The sequence below is a fragment of the Ahaetulla prasina genome, chromosome 7 (genome assembly GCF_028640845.1).
Source record: "Ahaetulla prasina isolate Xishuangbanna chromosome 7, ASM2864084v1, whole genome shotgun sequence".
NCBI lineage: Eukaryota > Metazoa > Chordata > Lepidosauria > Squamata > Colubridae > Ahaetulla > Ahaetulla prasina.
This window is the reverse complement of record NC_080545.1, coordinates 75748448-75772570: the sequence shown is the minus strand read 5'-3', so window position 1 is coordinate 75772570 and position 24123 is coordinate 75748448. Positions and strand designations below refer to the sequence as shown.

The 24123-nt window shown below is 37.4% G+C and overlaps 2 protein-coding genes across 4 annotated transcripts in view; one reads left to right on the top strand and one right to left on the bottom strand.

Moving 5' to 3' along the window:
* The window catches only part of PARPBP (PARP1 binding protein), a 32459-nt gene extending 17009 nt beyond the window's left edge, over positions 1 to 15450 (top strand). For all 3 annotated transcript variants that reach the window (XM_058190429.1, XM_058190428.1, XM_058190427.1), the window contains exons 7-11: positions 5425 to 5608; positions 6401 to 6570; positions 8803 to 8881; positions 10691 to 10853; positions 14401 to 15450. In XM_058190429.1, coding sequence (XP_058046412.1) covers positions 5425 to 5608; positions 6401 to 6570; positions 8803 to 8881; positions 10691 to 10853; positions 14401 to 14738 — 934 coding nt within the window. In that variant the 3' untranslated portion in view covers positions 14739 to 15450. The remainder of the gene's footprint in view (positions 1 to 5424; positions 5609 to 6400; positions 6571 to 8802; positions 8882 to 10690; positions 10854 to 14400) is intronic.
* Positions 14989 to 17701, bottom strand: PMCH (pro-melanin concentrating hormone). The gene is made up of 3 exons (XM_058190430.1): positions 17462 to 17701; positions 16517 to 16721; positions 14989 to 15080 (listed from the first exon to the last, which is right to left on the bottom strand). The coding sequence occupies exons 1-3, from the start codon at positions 17699 to 17701 to the stop codon at positions 15031 to 15033; spliced, it is 495 nt and encodes a 164-aa protein (XP_058046413.1). The 3' UTR covers positions 14989 to 15030.
* Between the last annotated feature and the right edge of the window lie 6422 nt (positions 17702 to 24123).

Below are 24123 nucleotides of genomic sequence, written 5' to 3'. Positions count from 1 at the left end.
TCATTGATAGCCTCACATTGCAATGAACAAGGACACACATTTAATTTTGCAGCAACTAAAGATCGTTGGCCATGCAGGCACAAAGATAGGGAAATAATTGAAGCCTGGGAAACGGGCCCCTTGTCAGTTAACAGGAGTGCTGAATTAACACCAACATATCAAATACTTAGGAGCTGTGGATTTGGCAACACAAGGAAATGACAGCTAATCACCGGCCTTCAACCCACCAATCAGCCAATAGGAAGGCACCACATAAACACGACTCACAGAACAGCCCAAAACACATATTCCAGTAGAGAAATTCCCTGAAGATGCACTCCAAAAAGCTCGAAAGAGTAAAATCTCTGGTCCCAGTGGCAGACCCAAATTCAATATTGCATCATTATCCTCGAACATGCATATTTGCCTTTGTACTTGTAAAATATTTTTTAAAAAGTAAATTTGTCACAGAATTTAATTCAAATTATAATTTGAACACATGGAATTGTTTGGCATCTAAAATTTGATTTCTAAAGCTCGGGATTTTATATTGTGTAATTTATAGTATTGCAACAGTGTATTTACTACTTACAGTTTTTCTTAGTAGTTTGTACAAAGTTAACTTTTTAAATTTATAACGTTCAAAAGAGATGCGTGGGTTTAGACTGAAAATGGATTAAATGCCTCGTAATGTTATCATTTGAGCAACATTTGAGTAGTCATATATATATAGAATTATAGAAATTCTATATATATATATTATTGAATTATAGAAAGGACAAAGTGAGGGAAGAGCTACTTCTTCCCCATTCAGCAATTCTAATCATAGTAGTGTAGTACAGAAGCAACTGTTTCCCTTGCTATCCACTTAGTGAGTGATTACCTACTTGGCAGGAAAAAAGTTGTGGGGCTCTTCATAAGTCAGAAGCCTACAAATAGGCAAGCCAGATACCTGCAGTTTATAGCAACGGTCACCAATTGGCTGGCCTACTGGGCCCACCGTGCCAAAGCGGAGGGAGCATGGGGAGGGTCTGAGACTAAAACATATGAAGAACGGTTACAAGAACTGGGCATGGCTAGTTAGTGAAGAGAATATTTGAGGGGCTGCCACAGAGAGGAAGGGGTCAAGCTATTTTCTAAAGCATCTGAAGACCAGACAAGGAATAATGGATGGAAACTGAACAAGGAGAGATTCAACTTAGAAATGAGGAGGAACTTTCTGACAGTGAGAACAATCAACCAGTGGAACAGCTTGCCTTCGGAAGTTGTGGGAGCTTCATCACTGGAGACTTTCAAGAAGAGATTGGACTCCCATTTGTCAGAAATGGTGTAGAGTCTCCTGCTTGGGCGGTTGGACTAGATGACCTACAAGATCCCTTCCAATTCTGTTAATCTGTAATCTGTAAAGGGATATAAATCTACAACATAACATTTAAAAGCCAATTATTGAATTCATTAAGGATCTATGAAATTTTCCTGGGGAAAATGTTCATGCTGATGAACATTTTCACTGAATAATGAAAAATAATTACTTTTCTCTCAAATACATAAATAAAATGTGTATGCCAGAGGCAAGTAAACATTTGTATTCTTCAAAGATTGGATTATTTTGGGGATTCCCTGTGTCTTCTACAAGGCCATTATAGAATTTCTCAGGAATCCCTGTTTGTTTTAACTTTTTACTATAATAAACAAACAGTTGTCAATTTTGACTCAATGAAGAAAAAAGAATATTGTATAGACTTGGTACAAACAAGGGCAAAAAACTAAAAATGATCCCAAACATTAAACTGTTTTGTTTGTTTAGGGAATTTTGTCACACCACTATTAAATAATGTATTCCTAGTACAAGCTTTAAAACAGCTGATCTCTGAAAATTGTCCTATGAGGAGGGTGAAGGGGCTTTCGGGTTTTTTTTTTTGCATCCAGCAATTGAAAAATTGATCTGACTTTCAGAGGAGCTGCCTTCCCAGGAAGGAATAAGTCTTTTTTAAAACTTCCTTTCCTCCTTTCTTTTCCCTCTGTTTTGAATTGAGTGGTGAAATGCCACACTTGGTTATTTCCTGCTTTGATGGATAATAGCTACACAGGTTGGAATGCTGAACAACTGGATTGAATTGCTCCTATATATCATTCCCATCCAAGGTTGGATCAGAAACATAAATACCATTTTGGAGCATTCTCCTCTGATACTTGCAGTTTAACTTAAAATGGTACAGATGAGAGGAAGAATTGAAAAAAATCCCAAATGTTAACTCCTTGGAATCTTTTTTTTTTTTTCAGATTAAATCATTCATGTAACGTACAGGCAGCACATTTAATACACTGGGTAAAGTATTTCAACACTTAATAAAAGCAGTCTCCAGCCACGGTATAATGCATACTTACTTGGGAACAAATCCTGTTGAGCTTGGTAGGATTTAACAATCATAGGTAGTTCTGTATTAGAAGGATTGCCTGTTAATAGCATACCTTAATGCAAAATGAAGTAAGACATGGCATAATGTCCTAAACTAATCCCTCACATAGTAGATCAGCACTTTATTTTGGCTTCTTCATATAAAAAATGAATGAAGTTTTCCTTTCTTTGGTCCAGCTAAAGTTATGTATATCTGATGGGGAATGGGAACTTTTTTCTTGGAAATGAAGACTGTGGGAAGAAAGATTAAATAAGAATTGAGACATTAACTGCTCACAGCAGGCATATTCGTTCAAGGCAAGGATGTCAAATCTTGGCTTTACTGGATTATATGGTGCAAAAACATAGTTAATCATTAAAGCGTACTCAGTAAAAGACTTCTACTTTGACTATTAGGGCTCCTCGTCCTTTTTGGGCTTTGTGGTCATTATTTGGAATCTGGAGAACACATAATAGGTGACCTTGCAAAATGACAGTTGGCCAGCTTTTCCATATACAAAACAATAGCCCTAAAGAACACAATGACTTAACAAAGGACAGATGAACCAGCATGCTGTCTAGATCTATTCCTGCAGGATGGTTCCTATCATCCCAGGTGTCCCTCCCTATTTTTAAAATATGAATATTTTTAGATAAAAAGTCAGATGGATCAAGAAGCTGGCAGATGCCAAGAGTGATGCCCATATGCTTACTGATGTTGCTGGTACTGTGTGTACACAAAAGACAGATTTTTAAAAATCTAATATTTTTATAACCATTTTATTTTTTTGGAATATCAAATATAAGAATTGGAAGGCAAATTTGGAGATCCAACCTCTTTTCCAATATAGGTATCCACTACTGCAGCATCTCCATGGTTTTAGCTAGACATCCTCTGTTAAAACACCCCAAAATGCTCTCATGAAATCTCTTTCCAATTCCTCTGCTCTGTAAGGGAGCAGGTGGAGAGGAGGAAAAAAGCAAGAGATTTTTGCAGTCAATCTCTCATTTGCCTAGCCCTTTTCCACCTCTGGTACAATCACATTGCTCTCTATGTGTAGAAGAACAAACAGCTCACTCTTTTGAAACCCCTTTCTCTCCAATCAATCTGCTCTGTAAAAAGGGGGGGAAAGCTCCATATGTCAGACACTGGAAGATGAGTACTGACTGTAATGATGATTATGTGACGGATAGATGCTCTGAAGGCCATAAATGGTTTTAAATATGCTGTAGATTTCCTCCCCCCAAACTATCATAATTTTGAATGGTGCTGAAAAATAGTCAAAAATACCTGTGTACTTTTGCTGATGCAGTCTACAAATGGGTTGTTTGCTTGGTTGGTTAGCTGGTTTGTGGCTTATATTCACTTGTGATTATGGTTCACCAAGATACTCAGATCTTTTGGGCACATATTGCTGTCCAATATGGTCCCTCTTATCTATACTTTTACTTATGCTATAAACTACCCATAGTCATTGGATATGAGACGGGCAACAAATAAACTTCATAAATAAAATACTCGTGTTATTGAATTTTTTTCTACCCTACTGTAGGACTTTGCATTTGTCATTCTTGAAATTTATTTTGCTAATCTTTGCCCATTTTACTAGCTTTCGGGTCCTCCTGAATCTTGTTAGTGTCTCTGTGGAGTTTGCTATCCCCCATGTTTGGGACATCTGCAAATTTGATAATCATATTTTCTGTGATTGCCAAGAGAAGTGTTTAATTTAGCTTTTGGCTTACCTAGAGAAGCATACCCATGATAAGGTGCTAAGCAGCCATTTGAAATTACTGGTGCCCCTCTTGAAAAAGTTGGTAATGAATTTGTTCTGGGGAGGAAATTCCATTTTCATCATCAGTTTGTTTACCTCAGGCTTTATTCCTAGGGACTTCATAGTCACACTTATAAAACCGTATAAAAATCTATGGAGAGACCAAGTACACTACCTTACCCTCTTTACACAATAAACAGTGAAATGAGAATGAAGTCATAGAGATCTTGGAACAGTGGGCACAGATTTGGTACAGTTCAAGAAAGTCTGAAAACTAGGTCTGTAACAAGTCTCCCTTGAAACAGGCAACATAAAGGTTATAAGATGCTTCCACGTAGCCTAGAAAAATCTATACGTAGTTATCTCCAAAGAATTACCATAGGATTCAGAAAATGGGGCAATTTTATATCTTATGTTTAAATTTTTCCACCGTATAAAAAGGCACAAATGGGATAAAATACTAACAATTTGGAAGGCTTCTCCCTTTATTCTTACTTGAAACAGACTTAGACTAATGGAAGGAAGTTTTCCAGAATGTGGAAATAAGCTTTCAGAATACATATCTAATTTCTAATATGTTAGCCAAAAGCCTGTCACCTTTAACAAATGGGAGAGGAGATTTGGCTTTTTTTTTTCATTCGGTATATGTACTATCTAATTTCAAAAATATATATTGAAAGGAGATGAAATCTCTTCGCCTTTAATTACTCCAACTTAAAGTCAAATACGCTATTATGTAACTTCAACTGGATTTCTGTTTTCTGGTTGTTGGAAATTTATGTATCTCTAGGAGGGTGCATTTTATGTTATGAAAGTAATTAGTTACAAAACTTTGTCTTTCCAAGTGCTTGCAATTCTGTCTAAAATGCTGTTTATCAGTCTTTATGAAAACACTATTCATAAGTTAATATGCTCCTAAATAGATGGGAAACAGATATGTAGCAAGGCAGAGGATTTCAAAATCTTAGTGGTTAAGGATTTGGATAATGTGAGCTAATCTATGATAATGTAATTAAAACCTTAACAGGCTATTTTCCTTGCTATTTGAACAATGCGTTAACAAGGTATGAGTCTGTTGTCCTTACTTCTTCCTTCTGTAATCTCCCAATTCATAATACCAGATTACTCATTGAAAGATGCTGTGCAATTTAACAGATCAAAGCTGTTTGCTGAGCAATTTTGATTAACTCTGAATATTCTCTGTTTTCAATTTACTAAATATCTTAAGATAGTGCCAAAATGAATATGGAAATGACCCCTAGGTCTGTTTTTCAGACATGCAGGAGGCCGAATCCTATCAACAATCAAGATGCAGTTGATAAAAGGCCGAAACAGCAGGGATCCTTTCTGTCAAGCAGCAGACGAAGTTGTACAAGATTTGGATTTGAGGATTAGAAGTATTATCAGTTTTCCGCATGAGGCTGTGGCAGCCAGCGCTACTGGAATCAGTCCAGCCCGAGTAAGGGGCCTCCTTTTGTTCTTCTAAATGGCTTGATATAACAGAGATTTTTTTTCTAAATGGCCTGATTATTTCTTGTACATTAGTTGAAGAAAATAGTTGCTTTGAATGACCTTGGAAATGGTAATGTGTTTTAAAAACGTTCTTATTTTAAATCAGCAAATATTTTCTACGAGAAGAAAAAGCTTTCTCCTCTAATGTAGTGCTGACAATTAGTTTAATTTTTGGGAAATTCTTCTTTTGCTCCCCACCTTCCCTTCCAAGTATATTTTGGCAGTGGTCATTTTTATTTTGACTTCCCTATCTTGTGTTAAGTGATTTATCTGCTGATTTCTTCTTGACAGGATTGGCTAACTCTTCCTAGGGAAAATGTTATTGCCTTGCTTGAATCTCACGTCAGTTTTTTGCCTCTTTGTTTGTATAAACACTAGCCTGTGCACCTTACTATTTCTTCTACCCTGTTTGTATACACCTTGCTTTCAGGTATACAGAACCAGATGATTAATGAAGATTTCTATCATGAGGAAGTTTTATTTGATAAATCCGCATTAGATAGTTTTCTACAGAAATGTGCCTACTATTAAAAAAAACCCCACCAAAATAGATATGAATAATATTTCAGATATTTCAATTCAGGGTTTAAGATAAAATTTGGATCATGTGAATGTGATTACAAAGCTTGGATTGGATGTAATTAATATGAATTCTGTGATCAAACTCCTTCAGTGTGGTCCAGTGTAGTTAATAAACTTATCATTATAGTACAGCTAATAAAGTTATTTTACTTTTTAGCCAAAACTACATTCTATAAACCATGACACTGTTTACTGTGGCAGAGATACTGTGAAGTCCTTATTGGCTGTTTTAGATGAAGCAGCTAGTCATCCTCCTTTCAGCAACAAAGCTCTCTTGTTATATGGATGTGAAGAATTTGGATTTCCTTCTACCATGTTATTGTTCAAGTAAGTTCAAGGATAATGATGATGTGGAAGATTCAATCTTTGTTTTGTGAAGAAAACTGTTTTCTTTTGCAGAAAATATCTGGGAAACTATATATATAATAATGCTAGTGATGATAAAAGCCAGAACCAAAAGTGAATAACTCCACTTTTTCGATGTCTCTTTCTACCATTCATTTTATTTTTTCCAACCCTTTAGAATATTAGAAGAAATTATGTAGAATGTGTGATGCTACATGTTCTGTCTGTCCGTCAGCGGGATAACGCTCCAAAAATTGAACCCACAAAATTTGGTCTCTGAGCCAGCAAAAGAAATATTGAGCTTCAAAAAGGGCCAGATCTGTTGAAAAAAGTTTCGTGAAAATAATCCCCAACTCATCTCTATGAAGGAGATAACTGACAAGGAGCTTGGAATGCTGGTAACTGCTTCATTCTAGGCCCCCTCCCCATTTTTCCCAGTCACATGACCCTGAGCAGAGTACAGGTAGCTCTCAACTTACAATCATAATTCAACCTGTAATTGCGGTTGTAAGTCATGATGGTCGTTAAGCAGTCATGTGACCACACCTGATTTTACAACCCTTTTTACAGCGATTGTTAACATGACAATGTGAATGCTGCCATCATGAAGCAAACTCATTGTTCACTATTGGGGCATTTTTGCTGGAAAACTGTAAAACTCAGTTACGTGACTGCAAATGGTGATAAAAGTGGACTAGTTGCCAAGCATCCAAAATGTGATCATGTGACTCTGGGAGGGGATGATCATCAGAAATTCATAACTGGATTGTTAGTACCCTTTTCAAATCTGTTGTAACTTCAAATAGTTGCGAGACAACCAGACTTAAGTCAAGAACTGTCTGTATATGCCGCCCACTTTGTGTTTTCTAGTGTGCACAAAACCCAGACACAAGACAGTTGGAGAGCAGAAACATACACAAACAGATGCAACATATTACTGAAAATATAGATGTCTTCTGTGACTATTGTTGATAAAGCAGCTGGTAAAAAAAATCCCAGAAGCTATGTTCTGGCTCCTTACCTTGTTTATTTTATCCAGCCTAGTGGAATGTTTGAAAGAATTATATAAGAAGGTTTAGATTTATGTATAATACAATAACTTCCTGAAAACTGAACCATACGGGCTCAAATTTGGAGGTAATGATATGAAAATCTTAAAAATTTCTCCACTGCACTTCCACAGAGAGTAAGAAGGAAATTGGGATCCTTTTGGAATGTTGCCACTTCAATTCCAACCTCTCCCCTCTTTTTTCCCTCCCAGTCAATGACCAGAGCAGGCAGCTATTAAGAAGTTGGAAAGAGTTGCACAAGCCTTGCTCAGCAGGCTTTCATTCTCTTTTTGATCATTCCATTCTTCCCTCCCCGCCCCCCCCCTTTTTTTTTTGCTTTGCTTAGTAGCTGCCAAAAATTGGGGAAAGATTGCATTTGTCAGAATTAATAGTTTGCAGAGAGTTAGAAGAGAGGACATGGAGAGCTAAGGTCACCAGTGAACCCAAAAGTCTGTAACCTTTAGAATAGTAGGTTATTCTGCATCGGAAACATCAGATTTTTGGAATGCTATCTGTCAAAATTCAGTTCTCAGTCAGTATTCTGTTGTGGCTGTTAAAAAAGGAAAATTGGATGAGATATGGTACTTAGGACCTCAGGATATGACCAGAATGTTAAAAATAATTACCGAGCAAAATTAATCTTATATTACTAAGAACTGAATAGATGATTCCAGCTGCAAAGTTATAATGCAACTGATTCTTCCTTTCTGAGTTTAGAACTTAGGCGTGACCATAAGACACAAATTCAATAGAAGAAGCAAGGAGATATATTTGAATTGTGAACAGCATAAAAAGTGAAATAAAGAAAGAATAACCAGATTTCTAATTTTTAGTTGACCCAATCAAGGTGTCACAAGTAGTTAAAGTAATTCCTATGCACATATGGAGGTTAAGCACCTACAGACTCTTTCATTTTGTAGTGGGACCCCTTATCTAAGTAAATGGGCTTTCTTAAAAATGGATTAAACACCAGACAGACAAAAGGTTCTGAATTTCAGAATTCTTTGGTTGGTTGGTTGGTTTTGCTTTATAAAAGGGTCATGTACTTCATTTAATGTACAGTATTAACAAGGATTCTAAATCTATACACGCATATCATATAAGGCTAACCAACATATTTCATGCTTACCACAGTTGCTTGTATTTTGTTTAAATATTAATACAGATCTCCAACACAGTCCAGGGGATCTTCTCCCAAAGCTCTGAGACAGCGGATTCAAATGGCAGTATGTGAAAAAATTAAGGTAGATTAACCATGAACCTCTCTTGCCTGCCCCTCCCTCCAAGATGAAGCATTTATTTAAATCTAAACTTTGTTGTTTATGCATTCTGGCGTACTACCTGCAATGGTACGTGGGATTGATCTTTGGATATAGGGAGAAGAGACACAGCCAAGGGAATGGGCAGATAAAATTGAATCACGGTGGCAAGTGGTTAGAATGTACTACTGCAGGCTACTTTTGCTGACTTTCGGCTGCCTGAAATTTGGCAGTTTAAATCTCATCTGGCTCAAGGTTGACTCAGCCTTCCAAGGTGGTGTAAAATGAGGATCCAGATTGTTTGGGGCAATATGCTGACTTTGTAAACCGCTTAGATGGGGCTGTAAAGCACTGTGAAGTGGTATATAAGTCTAAATGCAATTGCTAGTGCTATAAAAGGCAATTTAGCCTACAGCAGGAATGCAGCTCAGAAGGGACCCTCCCTAGTTTCTTGGCTGTTAAAAGAAACTGGGAGGGGGAGGGAGAAAATGTAGATTTGCAAGATTTCCTGTTAACATAATCTTACCATAAAGTAGAATGAGCTCATCTGGCTGTGTATCCTGTTTGATCCAACTTGATCCAAGTTGATGCTATTGTTCTATTTTCTGGGTTTGTTTGTTTTTAAAAGGTAGGAATACATCACCTCTACCTTTACATTTTTTCTCCTTTACATTTTCTCTGCCTTTACATTGCAATGGCTTGAGAGCCTTTTGTTTCTCAGCAGGAGTGTTTGGTACCTTTGAATTTTATTCTAAAGACTAGTCTGGTGTCAGTCCCTTTTCCCCCTAAGCTTGTGAGCATTTGCCTTCACCACCTCAAGTAATGCAGGGAGGTGTTATGACAAAACCAGAAAATTGGGCTGGAGGAGGGGACCTTGCTTTTGTGTGCCAAGAAGCTTTTCTCTTACTGCTTCCCCCTTGTTTTTGGCTTCAAAATAAACATAAACTGGAAAACTTTATTTCCCATATTGCTACTACAGTGGGTTCTGTAAGATTACAGTTTAGAAATGCTCCGATTCCATTTTTTGCTAACTTCTGTAATATAACCTCTTAGTGAACATTAGTTACTTCAACTACTGGTGCCTAAGAGGCTACACCCATTGTTCATCTATTTATTGCACCAGTAACAAAAAATACAATATAAATACATTTGCAATATTTTTACATATATTTAAGTCTTTTTAATCCCCCGCCTGTTAAATTAAGTCAAGAATGGCTCACCTTGCATGAATGTGTCCCTTCTGTCTCTAGACCCTCCCTTTCTTCTTGGCACTACCTGCTTTTTTTCTGAAAGAGTGTCTGTCTGTGACTTTGTTAATGCATCACACCAAATTACTGCATAACGTGAATATGGATTTGTGTTAGTTTGTTACGTGAATACAGTCATGGTGCTTTATAAATGTTGTGTCAAGTGTGGCTGATTCAGTAAATCTTGACTAAAGAAGTCTTGATTTAGTGCAGTATGTGAATATAGTTATATCTGGCCTATGTTTGTTTGCATACATGTATGTTTACGTACAGTGGAAAAAAGATTCTTTTTAATGAACTTATGAAAGTCCTTTCAAAAACCAAACAAGGCTGCAGCTTTCTAAAACACATTTAATGTGGTTATTTTTTTCAAGTGAAATACAAGTGATTATATAGTAATTTTAGGCATACAATTAGTTATTCCCGCAAGCGAACTAAAAAAAGAAAAAAAAATGCCAGGGTTTTGCTATTTGCTATCACAGTGGGATACAAATCCTGTCTTCATCACTTATACATTATAATTGATATTGCTCTACTTCCTTTTTAGTTGAAGCAACCTTTAATTAGATCTCAGTTTGCTTGCACTTATAAAGATGACCAAAGAATCAAGCCAAAGAATCAACCCTTCAGTTCATCTCTGGTCCTAACAAATGTATATCCAGCACTCCAAAAAACAGCAGCTTCTCACACTGAAGACAGATCAACTTCAGGTAAATTCAGTCAGCAATATCTCTCTACTTCCCTGCCCCCTCATTTATTGACCAGGTTGAATGTTTATACTATCAGTTCATTGAACAGCCCCCAAATAATTGCTATACAAATGTAGAAGTAGTTCGATTGATATATCTTGGCACCTGCAATGGCTAGTTAGATGCCAAAGGAAGCCCTAAGCAAGGTATGATGGCAACAATTTTTCCCTGCCAAGTGTTTCTCTACTGTTGATGCTCAATGTTATGTTGTCTCTGAATCTATTAGCTCTTTGTAGTCAGCATACACTTATCTAGTTATTTTTTTTTATTTTGTTGCATTTATTTAAAAAGTCCTGCTTTTCCAAAACTGTAAGCAGTCTTTTCTTCTGTCAACTTAACTTAATGTCAAACATGGGAAAATCAGGAAGACCAGGCAGTTCAAATAAATACAAAAATTTATTGCAAGCCTATGATCTCTACAAGAATCTGAACTACTAATGTCAAAGCAAAGAGCATGTTGATGTAGAGGTTGTTAATGGAATTCAAAGTGGGCTGGTCTTAGATCTCTTTTGGGAAGGGATTTAAGACTGATGATGTGTTTAATCCCTCTCTTGGGCTCGGCCTGGTCATTTCCTATACTTTCTTTACAACCGCAATATTGTCTTGAAATCGCCCATAGTTCTAAAATTTAGGTCTTTACTACCATTTTGCAACACAAAACATGCCATCTTTGTGAAAAATAATTTTTGCTTGTCAGGGCAGTTTGCGGTTTTTGGATTGTTACATTCTACCTACTAGATACACCACAGAGACCTTGCTGCTATTCTAGAGAGTTGACACTGGCATTTTCTTTGACCTTCAACAATTATAAGGCAGAAAAAATACAAAGGATTTACTTTCCAGGAATGAAAGGACATAGTTGGTGAGATCACCAGAGGGCAAAACCTCTGGCAGATCATTTTGTTTTAATTGCTGCTGAAGTGTTACTTGCTCGTTGGTTGGTTGTCTTTCAAGGGCTAATTATTGGCAGTAGATGATAGCACAATGTGCCCTTGGCAAGAGTAGAGAGAGAGAATGAGAGTAATGTAGGATAGGTGGAAGTATGTCATTGCAGGAAAGACTAAGGTCAATTAAGAAGAACTTTAGTTAGGTGCTTCTAAGTTATTTTGACTAAGGCCAACTGACCAATCTCCTTCTAGTCTTGTAGTAGTGCATGTCAATATTAAGTTGGGCCATAATAAATCTTCATGCACAATGAGAAAGCCAATGGGGTTATTACAACTTCTTACATAGATGGACCAGGTGAACTTGATCTGATTACATTCTGTATCAACCTAGATTGGAGGGCTGGATATGTTTTTGGCCATTATGCTAACTCATAATTTAATATCTGCTTTGAGTTCATGTAACTGATGTAGGAGCAAAGAGATAGAGCATAGTATTTCTAGTGAATCATTCTTCATGATCTAGGTCATCAAGGTAGAGTTGAGGAACTCCAGAGTGATGGAACTATGAATTTTTTCCTGGGAATCAAGTGGCTGTCATGAAAAAAAAAACCACCTGATCTTCTTTAAGACAATACAGCAAGTGCATGCTGCCAACCTAGCCGTTTGAAAGCATGTAAATGCAAGTAGAGAATAGGTACCACTTTGGTGGGATGGTGTTCCATTTGCCTTCGGCATATAAGCATGTCAGCCACGTGATCATGGAAGCGTCTTCTGTGTTGTTCATCATGTCCGCTATTTCTTTTTAATTAAATCCAGTTCAGGCTGCAACCCCTTTTTATACACATATAGAAGTGTATATAAAATTAATCTTTTTCTCCTAATGTATAATGTCAAATATGTTAGTCCCTCCCCCCATTACACCCTGTGTTGACAGATCTTTTTTCAAACTCTTTGCAGTTAACATTACTTTTATCTTGAGTAACTTGTGTGTTATATATTAGGATCCAAAACAGGAAAGAGGAGTTGGAGTTTGACATGATGACCTCACTTGTACCTGTTGGCTGTTTTTTCCTGGAACTCTTATCTTTTCCAGACTTTGCATGGTAGCCATGTTGGGTCAAGAAAATTTGTTTTAGTTAAGGAAGCACTGACAGATTTTGACTACATGACTCCTTAATGCCTCCAGAACTCAAAACTTGTATTTTCCTGAACTTTTATGGCTACCAAGTAAGCATAGGGAAGATGTTACTGACAGATGCAGTCAGGTTGTCAGTACCAGCCCTGAAGCACCTTTGCTCACTTTGGATCTAAGTATGCCTACTTATCCTTGTGTCACTCACAGGTTTTCCTGCTCTATTCTTTCCTGACGCAGAATCATCTCTGAGCACATAAAGTAGCACTACTTTTAAAACAGACTGTAAGCAGATCCAACTACCATATTTTTCAGAGTATAAGATGCACCTTTTTCCCACCTAAAAGGGGATGAAAATTTGGGTACAACTTATACACCAAATGTAGCCCCTCCCACCCACTGGACCCCACCCTTTGGCCTCTGCCTCCCAGCAATTTACCTCCTTGCAGCAAGCAGCAAGAAGAAACAGCCCATTTCAGGTTCAGCACAGCCTAATTAACACAAGTTGATTGTCCCCGACTCTCAGCTGTTCCGGGCTGCAGGGATTGCCATTGCCTATTGATGCGAGCGCCTCTGCTGCTTGCTGCAAGGAGGTAAATTTCTGGGAGCAGATTTTTTTTTTCTTGCGCTAATTAAGCTATGCTGAAAACGAAAATGAAAGTAAAGCAGGCTGCTGCTTGTTTGCTGCAATGAGGCAAAATTGCTGTTTTCTTGTTTTTTTTCTTGTTTTTCTCACCAAAAAAGGTAGATGCATCTTATAGTCCGGTGCGTCTTATACTCTGAAAAATACGGTACTTGACCTAGAGCATGAAACACTGAGGCAATCAAACTTTTAAGATTTGAAAATAACATTGCTTGTTGTATTTAGGTCATTTTCTGTGTTTGCTTTTAGAGGTAAATGACTGAAACCTCATTGAAAGTGCTGCAAAAAGTATCTGGGATATGAACTTAGTGATCATCAATACACTGTAGCAGTTCCCATGATCATAAAAGCTTGTGCAGTTATCAGTTCATTTATCTTGAACGTATCCAAGGCTCTTTGCTGTTGTTTTCTCCTGAATTAATATCTGCTGCCACCTGCGTCATTATGAGATTGACTTTTTGTATTTGTCCAGCAAAGTGGCTGATGAAGTACATTTGGGACTCCTTAACAGTAAAACATAATACCTTTCGGTGATTGGACCCGGCATCAAAATCCTATTCATATTTTGCAATAATTTGCATGTGCTTTTAAAATGAATGGTTTCTTGTACCTATCTGTGTTTATTATCTAAAGTGGTTGCTGAAGTATTTTTTATATCAAGGGTGATGACTCAGATTGTATAATGTTGTTTTCAATTAATTAGCTCTACTAATTAGACTGTTAACTCAATTTACAAGAACTTTTTCTTTTGAAAATTACCAGCGGTGGCTAGTGTACAGCAAAAACAAATTTAAAAATAGTGTATTCTTTTCCCCTTATGAAACGTTTTGTTTTCTTAACCACCAGAAAGCCTGACTTCATCACTTGAAAATACTACACTCGGAACTGGTTCTGGAAGTGTTTGTCAGAATGGAAGGACAAGAAAAGAAATAGGAAAATTAAGTTGCCATCCAGAGAAGAAGAACCCAAAGAGGAAGCTGGTGGACAGAACTAATGAAAATGTCATATTTACTAATGAAAATGAAACACCACAGCATATATACCATAAGAAACCAAAGACTGCAGTGAAATGCCAAAATAGTTTGGACAGCAAACTAAAAGAAACCAGTAAATCCAAAAAGGCTATACGCAAAAATAAGCTTATTACTGGACAAGCGAAACTGACTCAGTTCTTTAGGTTGTAAATGTTAGTGGCTTGAAAAGACAAAAAATTGACTATATTAAGATTCCCATTGCAATTCTGATTATGCAGAAGTTTTATATATACAATACTTACAAAATTAAATCAAGTTTTATGCAGAATTCTCAGTTTAATAATGCACTGTAACTTTATACTTGTTTCAACATGTGGCATTTTGACATAGAAATATTTAGAATCTTTACAAACACATAGCAATATTTTAACCACAATTACAATTTTTGTGACTTATCAAGGAAAGGGTTTGTCTCTTCCAAGTAATGCACTTCAGGGTCGTTTTAGGCTTGCCAACAAGGTCGATACACTCTTCCCAGCATACATCTGAGCACTAAAGAAAACACCAAAAATTTGTGGTTTTGACTGTCAAGTACGTATTTTTATAAACAAGTTTAACCACATTGTCATCTGTAGTGGCATGTTGTAAATTTTAACTCATTTGAAATTTTAACTCATTTTTTCTAATAAATATTTAGAACACATACTATCTTTTATATCTTACATTTAACCAGTCACTCTTTAAAAGACTGAGTGAAACCTACAATTTTTAAAGACTGAGGAAAACAAATAACCTTTCTTTTTTCAGAGAAGCATATTCTGATGATTGAGTGCTACATTTGTCCTTTGATAATAAAAAGGTAGCAGTAGCTCAGTATAGTTTTATCTGTGTACTTACATAGAGATGCAATCGAATATACATGGGCGAGGCAGGCTTGAATTAAAAAATTGGCTGGTTTCTAAGGCACTCCAAATCTTCAGGAGTTTGGTAGAGTAACTTGACTACCTTTTATGTGAATGCATTGAAAAAGATGATGAAAAAAGGCAGCTCACAGGAGAGGAGAGAGAAGTGATTGGGTCCCTCCTGCTAAACCAAGTTAGGAAAACTGTTATATTTAGACTTCTGGACAATAGAACTACCCTGGAGGCATCAGTTTGCCAATTCTCTTTCTCTCTGGCTGGATGCTCCTTGCAACTTTTACAACTGGCCCAGCAGCATGAGGATTGCTGGCAAATTAAAGTGGGTTTCAGCTGCTATTGTAGCTTATGGACAGTTGCCCAAAAGGAAATGGTGGGCAACATGTGCCACAGAAGTTAGGCAGGTGGAAAGCAAAACTGGAGGGCTAGCCATGTGGCTCTTCTTGAGCCTCCACTGCAATGTGCAAGTGAAAGTTGGGAGTACAGGTAGTCCTTGATTGATGACCACAATTGAGCCCAAAATTTCTGTTATTAAGAGAGACATTTGGTGAGTTTTGTCTCATTTTATGACTTTTCTTGCTACGAATTAACTGCAGTGAATTCCTGCAGTTGATAAGTTAGTAACCCGATTGTTAAGTGAATCAGGCTTCCCCATTGACTTTGCTTGTCAGAAAGTCTGAAAAGGTGACCATGTGACTTTGGAACACACCAATGGCCATAAATATGAACCAATTGCCCAGCATCTGAATTTTGATCACACAATCATGGGGATGCTGCAAAGGTCGTAACTCTGAAAAACAGTCATATGTAACATTGTTAGCCTTTGTAACTTTGAAAGGTCACTAAATGAATTGTTGTAAGTCAAGAACTACCTGCACTGCAGATTAGCTAATCACATACATCAGGAAGTATAACCAGCTGAGAAATTTGAGAATTTGCCTGGAGCTCTACCTAGATTGCTCCTGCTTATCACTTGTGGCTACATTTATTCATTTCAACAATTACCACAGTATTATTTCAGCAAATTAAGGTGATATTACTGCTTTGCAACAACATCAAAATATAACTTACTATCAAAATCTCTTCTTCCGATAGGCAAGTTAGCTGAGTTTTCATCACTTCCTGTCTCACGCCGTTCTTGTATTGATTCAATATTTTCAACCTCAGCATTTGATGGAAAAGTCATAGGTCCCTCCAATTCAAAATAAGGAAGCTTGTTAACATTTAAGCTCTGTGGCTGGCCGTAGTTTATGACATGATGTTTGTAACCTATATTCTGCACTCCAAAGAAAAAGTAGAGATGAAAATAATGCAAAATTTCCAAAATAAAAATACCCTTAACCCACTAATGAGCCATTTTCAGAAAAGAGTTATATTCTGATTGCAGCATAAGCTATCTTGAAGTTTAATTTTTAGTTTAAAATCAAGAGGTTTTTCAAGGCAAGGCATCTTAATACATATCCAAGGGATGCTAATGCTAAATAACATTGATTTGTTTAATTAAATGTAATGATGCCAAGGTTCCCTTAAATTTTTTTTTCTTTGTAAATTTAAGTATTAATGAAATTAGTAAGCGCAACATTAGGATTTGTTTTTAAATTAAAGCTGAAAGACATGTATTTCATTTAAGCTCTTAAGATTGAAAATACAATATTAACATTTTCAAATATAACTCAAAACACAGCATTCTGTTCACTTCATTTTAGGATGATAGCCACTTCAAATCACATTTCATACTTAATTATATAGCAATAGCACTTAGACATATATACCAGCAGTTTACAGAGCCAGCATATTGCCCACAGTAATTTGGGTCCTCATTTTACCGATCTCAGAAGGATGGAAGGCTGAGTGAACCTTGAGCTGGTCAGGATTGAACTGCTGGCAATCGGCAAAGTTAGCCTGCAATACTGCATTCTAACCAATGTACCACCCTGGTTCTATATATTGGCATATTCTAAATTTATGGTCCATCATGCTAATTTGTGTTACATGATAGCTAAAGAGAAAACTCACTGAGAAATGTGGATTATGGTCTTCATCCAGAAAACTGCTGTCCTCCATTTTATAATGCTCAAAAGAAGATGCCGGCAGAGACTTTCCAGCTTTGTCACCTTTCTGTGTTATCTTTCCAAGGCTGAATGTGCTTAGCAGCATATTATCTTCTGCTTTTCTCATAGACTTTGAAACAGAAAGCAAAGGCCCTTGAGACAAAAGAGAAAAAATCAATAGTAATACATGGGATGAGATACACATTCTCCAGCATTTAGATGTTTGCATGGAGGTGAACAAACTTTAAACGTTACTTAAATGAGGCTAATTTGAAAATAGCACATGGACGGGGAAAAGGATATTATATAGCTTGCGAAGTGAATAGATACCACTTCAATGACTTACACAGTTTTCAAAGAACTATGAGTAAAGAGGATGACCTTTTGTATATCATTACATGTCTTTTGTTCCAAACCATAGGTGATGAGCTGCTTTTCAATACATTCATTATATAATTTGGATTACTTTATCAAGTACCACGGGTTCATTTTCCTCTGAGTTCTAAGTTAATCTTTAAATTCCACTTCACACAGCCTCAGGAAAGAATTAGTTTGTGGATGTGTGGAAAAAGAAAGGCAGAAAAACTTCATTATTCATGCTTTAAAAACTAAGGCTTCTTGAGAAGTAAGAGAAAAAGCCTCTGTGAGGAAAAGTCTTAAGCAATTAATTCTTATTTAATTCAAACCTCTTCCTACTTATCCAGACAAAATAACAACAACAACAACTTAGTTGGAAGGGACAACAACAACAACAGAGTTGGAAGGGACCTTGGAGGCCTTCTAGTCCAACCCCTTGCCCAGGCAGGAAACCCTATACCATCTCAGACGGATGGTTATCCAACATCTTCTTAAAAATTTCCAGTGTTGGAGCATTCACAACTTCTGCAGGCAAGTCGTTCCACTTATTAATTGTTCTAACTGTCAGGAAATTTCTCCTTAGTTCTAAGTTGCTTCTTTCCTTGATCAGTTTCCACCCATTGCTTCTTGTTCTACCCTCAGGTGCTTTGGAGAACAGCCCGACTCCCTCTTCTTTGTGGCAACCCCTGGGATATTGAAACACTGCTATCATGTCTCCCCTAGTCCTTCTTTTTATTAAATTAGGCATACCCAGTTCCTGCAACCGTTCTTCATATGTTTTAGCCTCCAGTCCTCTAATCATCTTTGTTGCTCTTCTCTGCACTCTTTCTAGAGTCTCCAAATCTTTTTTACATCGTGGCGACCAAAACTGAATGCAATATTCCAAGTGTGGCCTTACCAAGGCATTATAGAGTGGTATTAACACTTCACGTGATCTTGATTCTATCCCTCTGTTTATGCAGCCCAGAACTGTGTTGGCTTTTTTAGCAGCTGCTGCACACTGCACACACACTAAATGGTTGTCCACTAGGGCTCCAAGATCCCTCTCACAGTTACTACTATTGAGCAAGGTACCACATATATGGTACCTGTGCATTTTGTTTTTTTGGCCTAAATGTAGAACCTTACTTTTTTCACTGTTGAATTTCATTTTGTTAGATAGCGCCCAATGTTCTAGTCTGTCAAGATCCTTCTGTATCTTGAGCCTATCTTCTGGAATGTTGGCTATTCCTGCCAGCTTGGTGTCATCTGCAAATTTGATGAGTTCCCCATCTATCCCCTCGGCCAAGTCATTGATGAAGATGTTGAAGAGTATTGGGCCTAAAACAGAGCCTTGGGATATTCCACTGCATACTTCCCTCCATGTGGATGTAATTCCTTTGAGGACTACACGTTGAGTGCGGTTAGTCAGCCAGTTACGAATGTTTCATAGGTGTGCATAAAATAAGGGGTCACGGATATAATTTTAAATATGCCACACTTGTGCTTTAATTTTGAAGTAGATGCCATGATTCCTGCTTCCTTAGGAGAGAATATTATTTAAACAAACAGGAGTTGCAAAGCCTGTCTTTGTCTCATAAGTGTTCAGAGGAGACAGATTTAATATAGAAATAATGACACGAGTGAGGAATAACTTGGCTTTGTGCTTGTAATGTTTTTTCTCAAGCAGCTTCGACTGAGTTGAATTGTTCCCCCCTTGCTCCACAAAGATATAAATATGAGAAAAGGTAGCATGAAGGAGAATTTCTGGGACAGAATTAAAAAATATTGATCTTCATTTAGAATACCCCGTTTTATGCAACACATAGTTTTTATTTCGGAAGCTTGGCTGCAACTCACTTGGATATTTTCAGTAGCAATGACTGCATTGTGAAATTTCCTTAGCATAACTGCCTCTCTGGTTTGCTTCAAGAAAGACGTAAAAACGTATTTTCATAATCTAGCCTTTCCCCCATAAGTTTGTCTTTTGGACTTTTTAAGTTTATGGTATGTTTGATATACCTTTGAGGTCTTGATTATTTATTGTCCTTTGTCTAAATTTAGAATTTAGTCTAAATTTAGAATAAGTCTAAATTTAGAATTTATCTACATGATTCGTGTGTCCAATCACACTTGGCCAATAAAAATTCTATTCTATTCTATTCTATTCTATTCTATTCTATTCTATTCTATTCTATTCTATTCTATTCTATGATCACTAAGAGTCAGTACCAACTTGATGGCACATTATTATTCAGTTGGTTGTGTTCTTTTTTTGCATTGACTGTTGCCGATGTTTGGAGAGTACAATATTTAAATATGACAAAGATATTGTTTGTTTTACAAGTTCCTCCTTGGACAACTACTAGTCACAGATTAGAAGATATCAAACAATAAAATAAGCCAAGGAATATAGGAGTAATTAAAGTAATGGCATTTGAATTAATTGCACTAAGCTTCGATCAAATATTCGGCAATGAATGTACACATCAGTTTGCACAAATAATGAATCAAAACAAAAGAGGATTAGTAATTAAATTAGATATTTAAGGTCTTATTCAATGAGGCTGGGGGGGGGGGGAGAAAATGAAGAGGCTGCCAAACAAGCTGGTGGAAGGACTCATATTGGCAATGGATGCGCCTTTAGAAGATCAGATTAGTGACAGATCATCATGGAGGATATTTATGTGGTCACTAAGAGTTAACATTGAATTGATGTCACATAATCAACAAACAAGGATCATAAAACATTTTAAGCCTGAACCTGGATTGTGAAATAGATTACCAACTGTTCATGTGCATGCTCTAGATCAGGGGTGTCAAACTTTATTTAATTGAAGCCAAATCAGGGTTGTGTTTCACCTTGGGGGTCAGGGTGGTTGTAGCCAGCTCGACGTCACTCGCATCGGAGGTGCCTATGGTGGCCCGAGTGCTCTGCCAGTGAAAACAGGCTCCCAAGCTCCATTTTCAGCTTCCACGGCATCCTTCAACCCTCTGCCAGTGAAAACGGAGCTCGGGAGGGCCACACATAAGATCTAAGTACCCTGTGGGCCAGATCTGGCCCCCAGGCCTCCTTGAGTTTGACACCCATGCTCTAGATAAGCTAAAGCAAAAGAAGAATGCTGACCATTTACCACGATAACATTTTGAACATATACCTTACTAATTTTAGAGAGGACTTTCAGAATCTCTTTGAAGTCCTGAACCTCAGTGATAGGACAGAAACTGTGGAATGAAATCAAATAAATTGTTGAGGATGAAAAGGGTTAGGGTTTTTGGACTGCCAAAAACCTAGATACAAAGATAGCAAATTGGATGTCAGAACAAATGGTAAAAATTGCCAAGAAGAAAAGAGAAATCAAAGCCAAGAATGACAAAGGTTTCAGGAAGGAACTTAAAGAATTTCAGACAGCTGTTAGATGAGAAGCAGTTATCTAACAACATCTATAAAGACACTGAAACTGGCAGCATACACAGAAAAACTAGGAAAGTCTTCTAAAAGAGCTCATATCTTGCAACCTTGAATTGATATGCTAAAGAATGATAATGGAAAGATGGTCACTGATTTAAAAAGCCAACAAGGATGGAAGGAGTATACTGAAATTCTATATATTAAAGATGTCACCATCTAAGATCTAAGATTCAATGGGATATTCTCTATAGGAAATCATTGCTTCGTGACCATGAAAAGTTAAGATGGATTCCAAGAAAGCTACTTATGACCTAGATCTGAAGTTTTTATGCGTTCTTCCCCTTAGTCATGTGATTGCATTTTGGATGCTTAGCAACCAGATCACATTTACATGACAGTGATTTATAATTTCTTTGGTGGAAATTGGCGTTTCAGTTCCCACCAAAAACTGCCAATTGCGAATGATGGGTTCACTTTACAACCACTGCATCCACTTAACATTAAAAATATGTAAAACCAAGTTGGTCATGTGATGACTTGCTTAATGATCGGCACAATTTATAATCATAATTCCAGGCTCAATTGTGATCGTAAGTCAAAGACTACCTATAAATACAAGTACTACTACTGTGGTCATTACCAGGCTGGAAAGCTACTTGACACATGTGCCAAGAGATTGGAAGGGTTCGGTCTACATATAAATCACAAAGAAAGGGAATTTATGTTGTAGAGTGTGCAAATTATTGTACAAAATTCTTAATTTCACATGCTAGCAAAATAATGCTCAGGATCAGTCAACACAGATTGGAATCCTATATGGAAAAGAAAATTCTAGATGTTCAAGCTAGTTTTAGAAAGGCAAAAGACATTATTGCTAATGCACGCTAGATAGTTTAGAACAGTGGTCACCACTAGTGGTCCGTGGACCACTGGTGGTCCACGAGAAAATTTTGGTGGTCCATAGAAAACTTATTTGCATTTTTATATTGCACTAAATACTATTTATCTTTCTAGAAAATTCATATTAGTGGTCCGCAGGATTTAAGATTATGAATTTAGTGGTCCCTGAGGTCTGAAAGGTTGGTGACCCCTGGTTTAGAAAGCCAAATGTAAGTAAAAAGATGTTGATAGATATCTCATTGATTATAAAGAGACCTTTCATTGTATAACCATGTAAAGCCATGGAATGGCTCTGGAATCTCAGAAAATATCATCTTCATATAAAATCAATATATAGAACAGAAAGCCACAGTCTGGAAGGAACTTGGCAAAACAGGCTGTTGTGGTCCGCCAGCAGCCTGCGGAGCTGGCAGCAGAGTTGGACAGTGAGGAGGCTGGGGAAGGCTCAGAAGTGGGGGTCTGCGTCAGAGGCAGAGATGGGGCCAGGGCCATCTGGGAGTTATGTGCGGACTCCGGAGCCTCCAGAGGACATCAGAGAGGCAGAGGAACAGGGGAGCCTGCACGTGTGGCTCGTGTACTCCCGAGCCGGTAAGGAAAGTAAGTAAATTTCACCCCTGCTTTATTTATGTAGTATCAGGAAACACTGATACCAACTGAATGTATAGTGGTATCTTGGTACTCATCCTTAATTGGTTCCAGGAGGTGAAACGAGTACTAAAAAGAAGTACCAAACAAACCATGTGACTTATCATGTAACTCTTGGTTTCAACCAAGAAGGACTTCCTATCTGTCCCTTTTCCTATGTCAGCAAACTTTCCAGCATGGCTGACTTACTGTCCGCCTTCTGTAGCTGTATCCCACTTCCTTTTGCAGCCCGTTGAGTACCAATGAAATCATGAGCACCAGGATAACATTTTTATGTCAAAATGCACCAAGTACCAAATTTGACGAGTTTTGAAGCTCAGCGGAAGCATGCTGGACCCACAACCTGTCAGAGTTTAGGCAGTGTGACTAGTATTATGAGATAATACAGGAGCAAAACACAACACACAGCACACAGAGCCTTTAGATAAATAACAGTAGTTTTATCAAGTTACATATTTACAAACTTATGCATGGTTCAATATCTTATCATACAGCTACTGATACACGGAGAGCAATAATAACACCACAGAGAGAGAACATGAGGAGAATGCATGAGAAGGAAATGCCCTCTAATGGCTTCCCTTATATAGGCAGCTTCTTAACCAGCTTCTTAAAGTGGCAGTAATGCTGCTGCCTCATTCCATTGCATCAGCTTCCGGTTGCCTCTGCTTACAAACCTCTCATCAGCTTACAGCTATTAACTCTTCATACCCTGACAAAGCAGTCAAGTACCAAGGTACCACTGTATATTGTGAATATAAAACAATCCGGCCAACATTTAGAAAATGGATCCAAAGGGGTGGATTCATTTTATACAGAGCAGCAGAATGTAAATAAGGGAAAAACTGCATATTTGTACTTACCTTCATCTTCTCTTTATTAGGAATCACCTGCTGGCATCTATACCAGTTCTAGAGCTGGTGTAAATCTGGTGCCAATGGAGGGCTATCTGAGGACTGGGAAAACTATTTTAATTCTGTACAACTATGCAACAACAAGGACACTTCCAGGAAATTTCCAAACCCTTCATTTCTCTGTGGCAGAATTCTGGCATCAGAGGCTTCTGTGTTAGGAGGGACTTCTAAAATCAGATCTCCTTCTTTGGATTTGATTCTTTACAGGTAGTCCTCGATTTATAAATGGAGCCTGCCCATTTATGATAAAACCTGATTTTGTGACCTTTTTGTGATAGTTGTTAAGTGAACATGGTTGTAAAACAAATTCCGTGGTCATTAAGCAAACATCATGATTGTTAAGTGAACCAATGATTTGGTTCACTGTGTGCACAGTTTTGCCAAAAACTAGAAGTAAATGCCGATTTTGGCAAAACTTGT

Excerpts from the sequence above, each read along its gene's own strand:
- PMCH (XM_058190430.1), bottom strand. The coding sequence starts at position 17,701 with ATGTGTATCTCATCCCATGTATTACTATTGATTTTTTCTCTTTTGTCT. Across the intron at positions 16,722-17,461 it reads ACCATAATCCACATTTCTCA|AATATAGGTTACAAACATCA; the intron begins GTGAGTTTTCTC and ends TTTGGAGTGCAG. Across the intron at positions 15,081-16,516 it reads CGGAAGAAGAGATTTTGATA|TGCTCAGATGTATGCTGGGA; the intron begins GTAAGTTATATT and ends TGTTTTCTTTAG.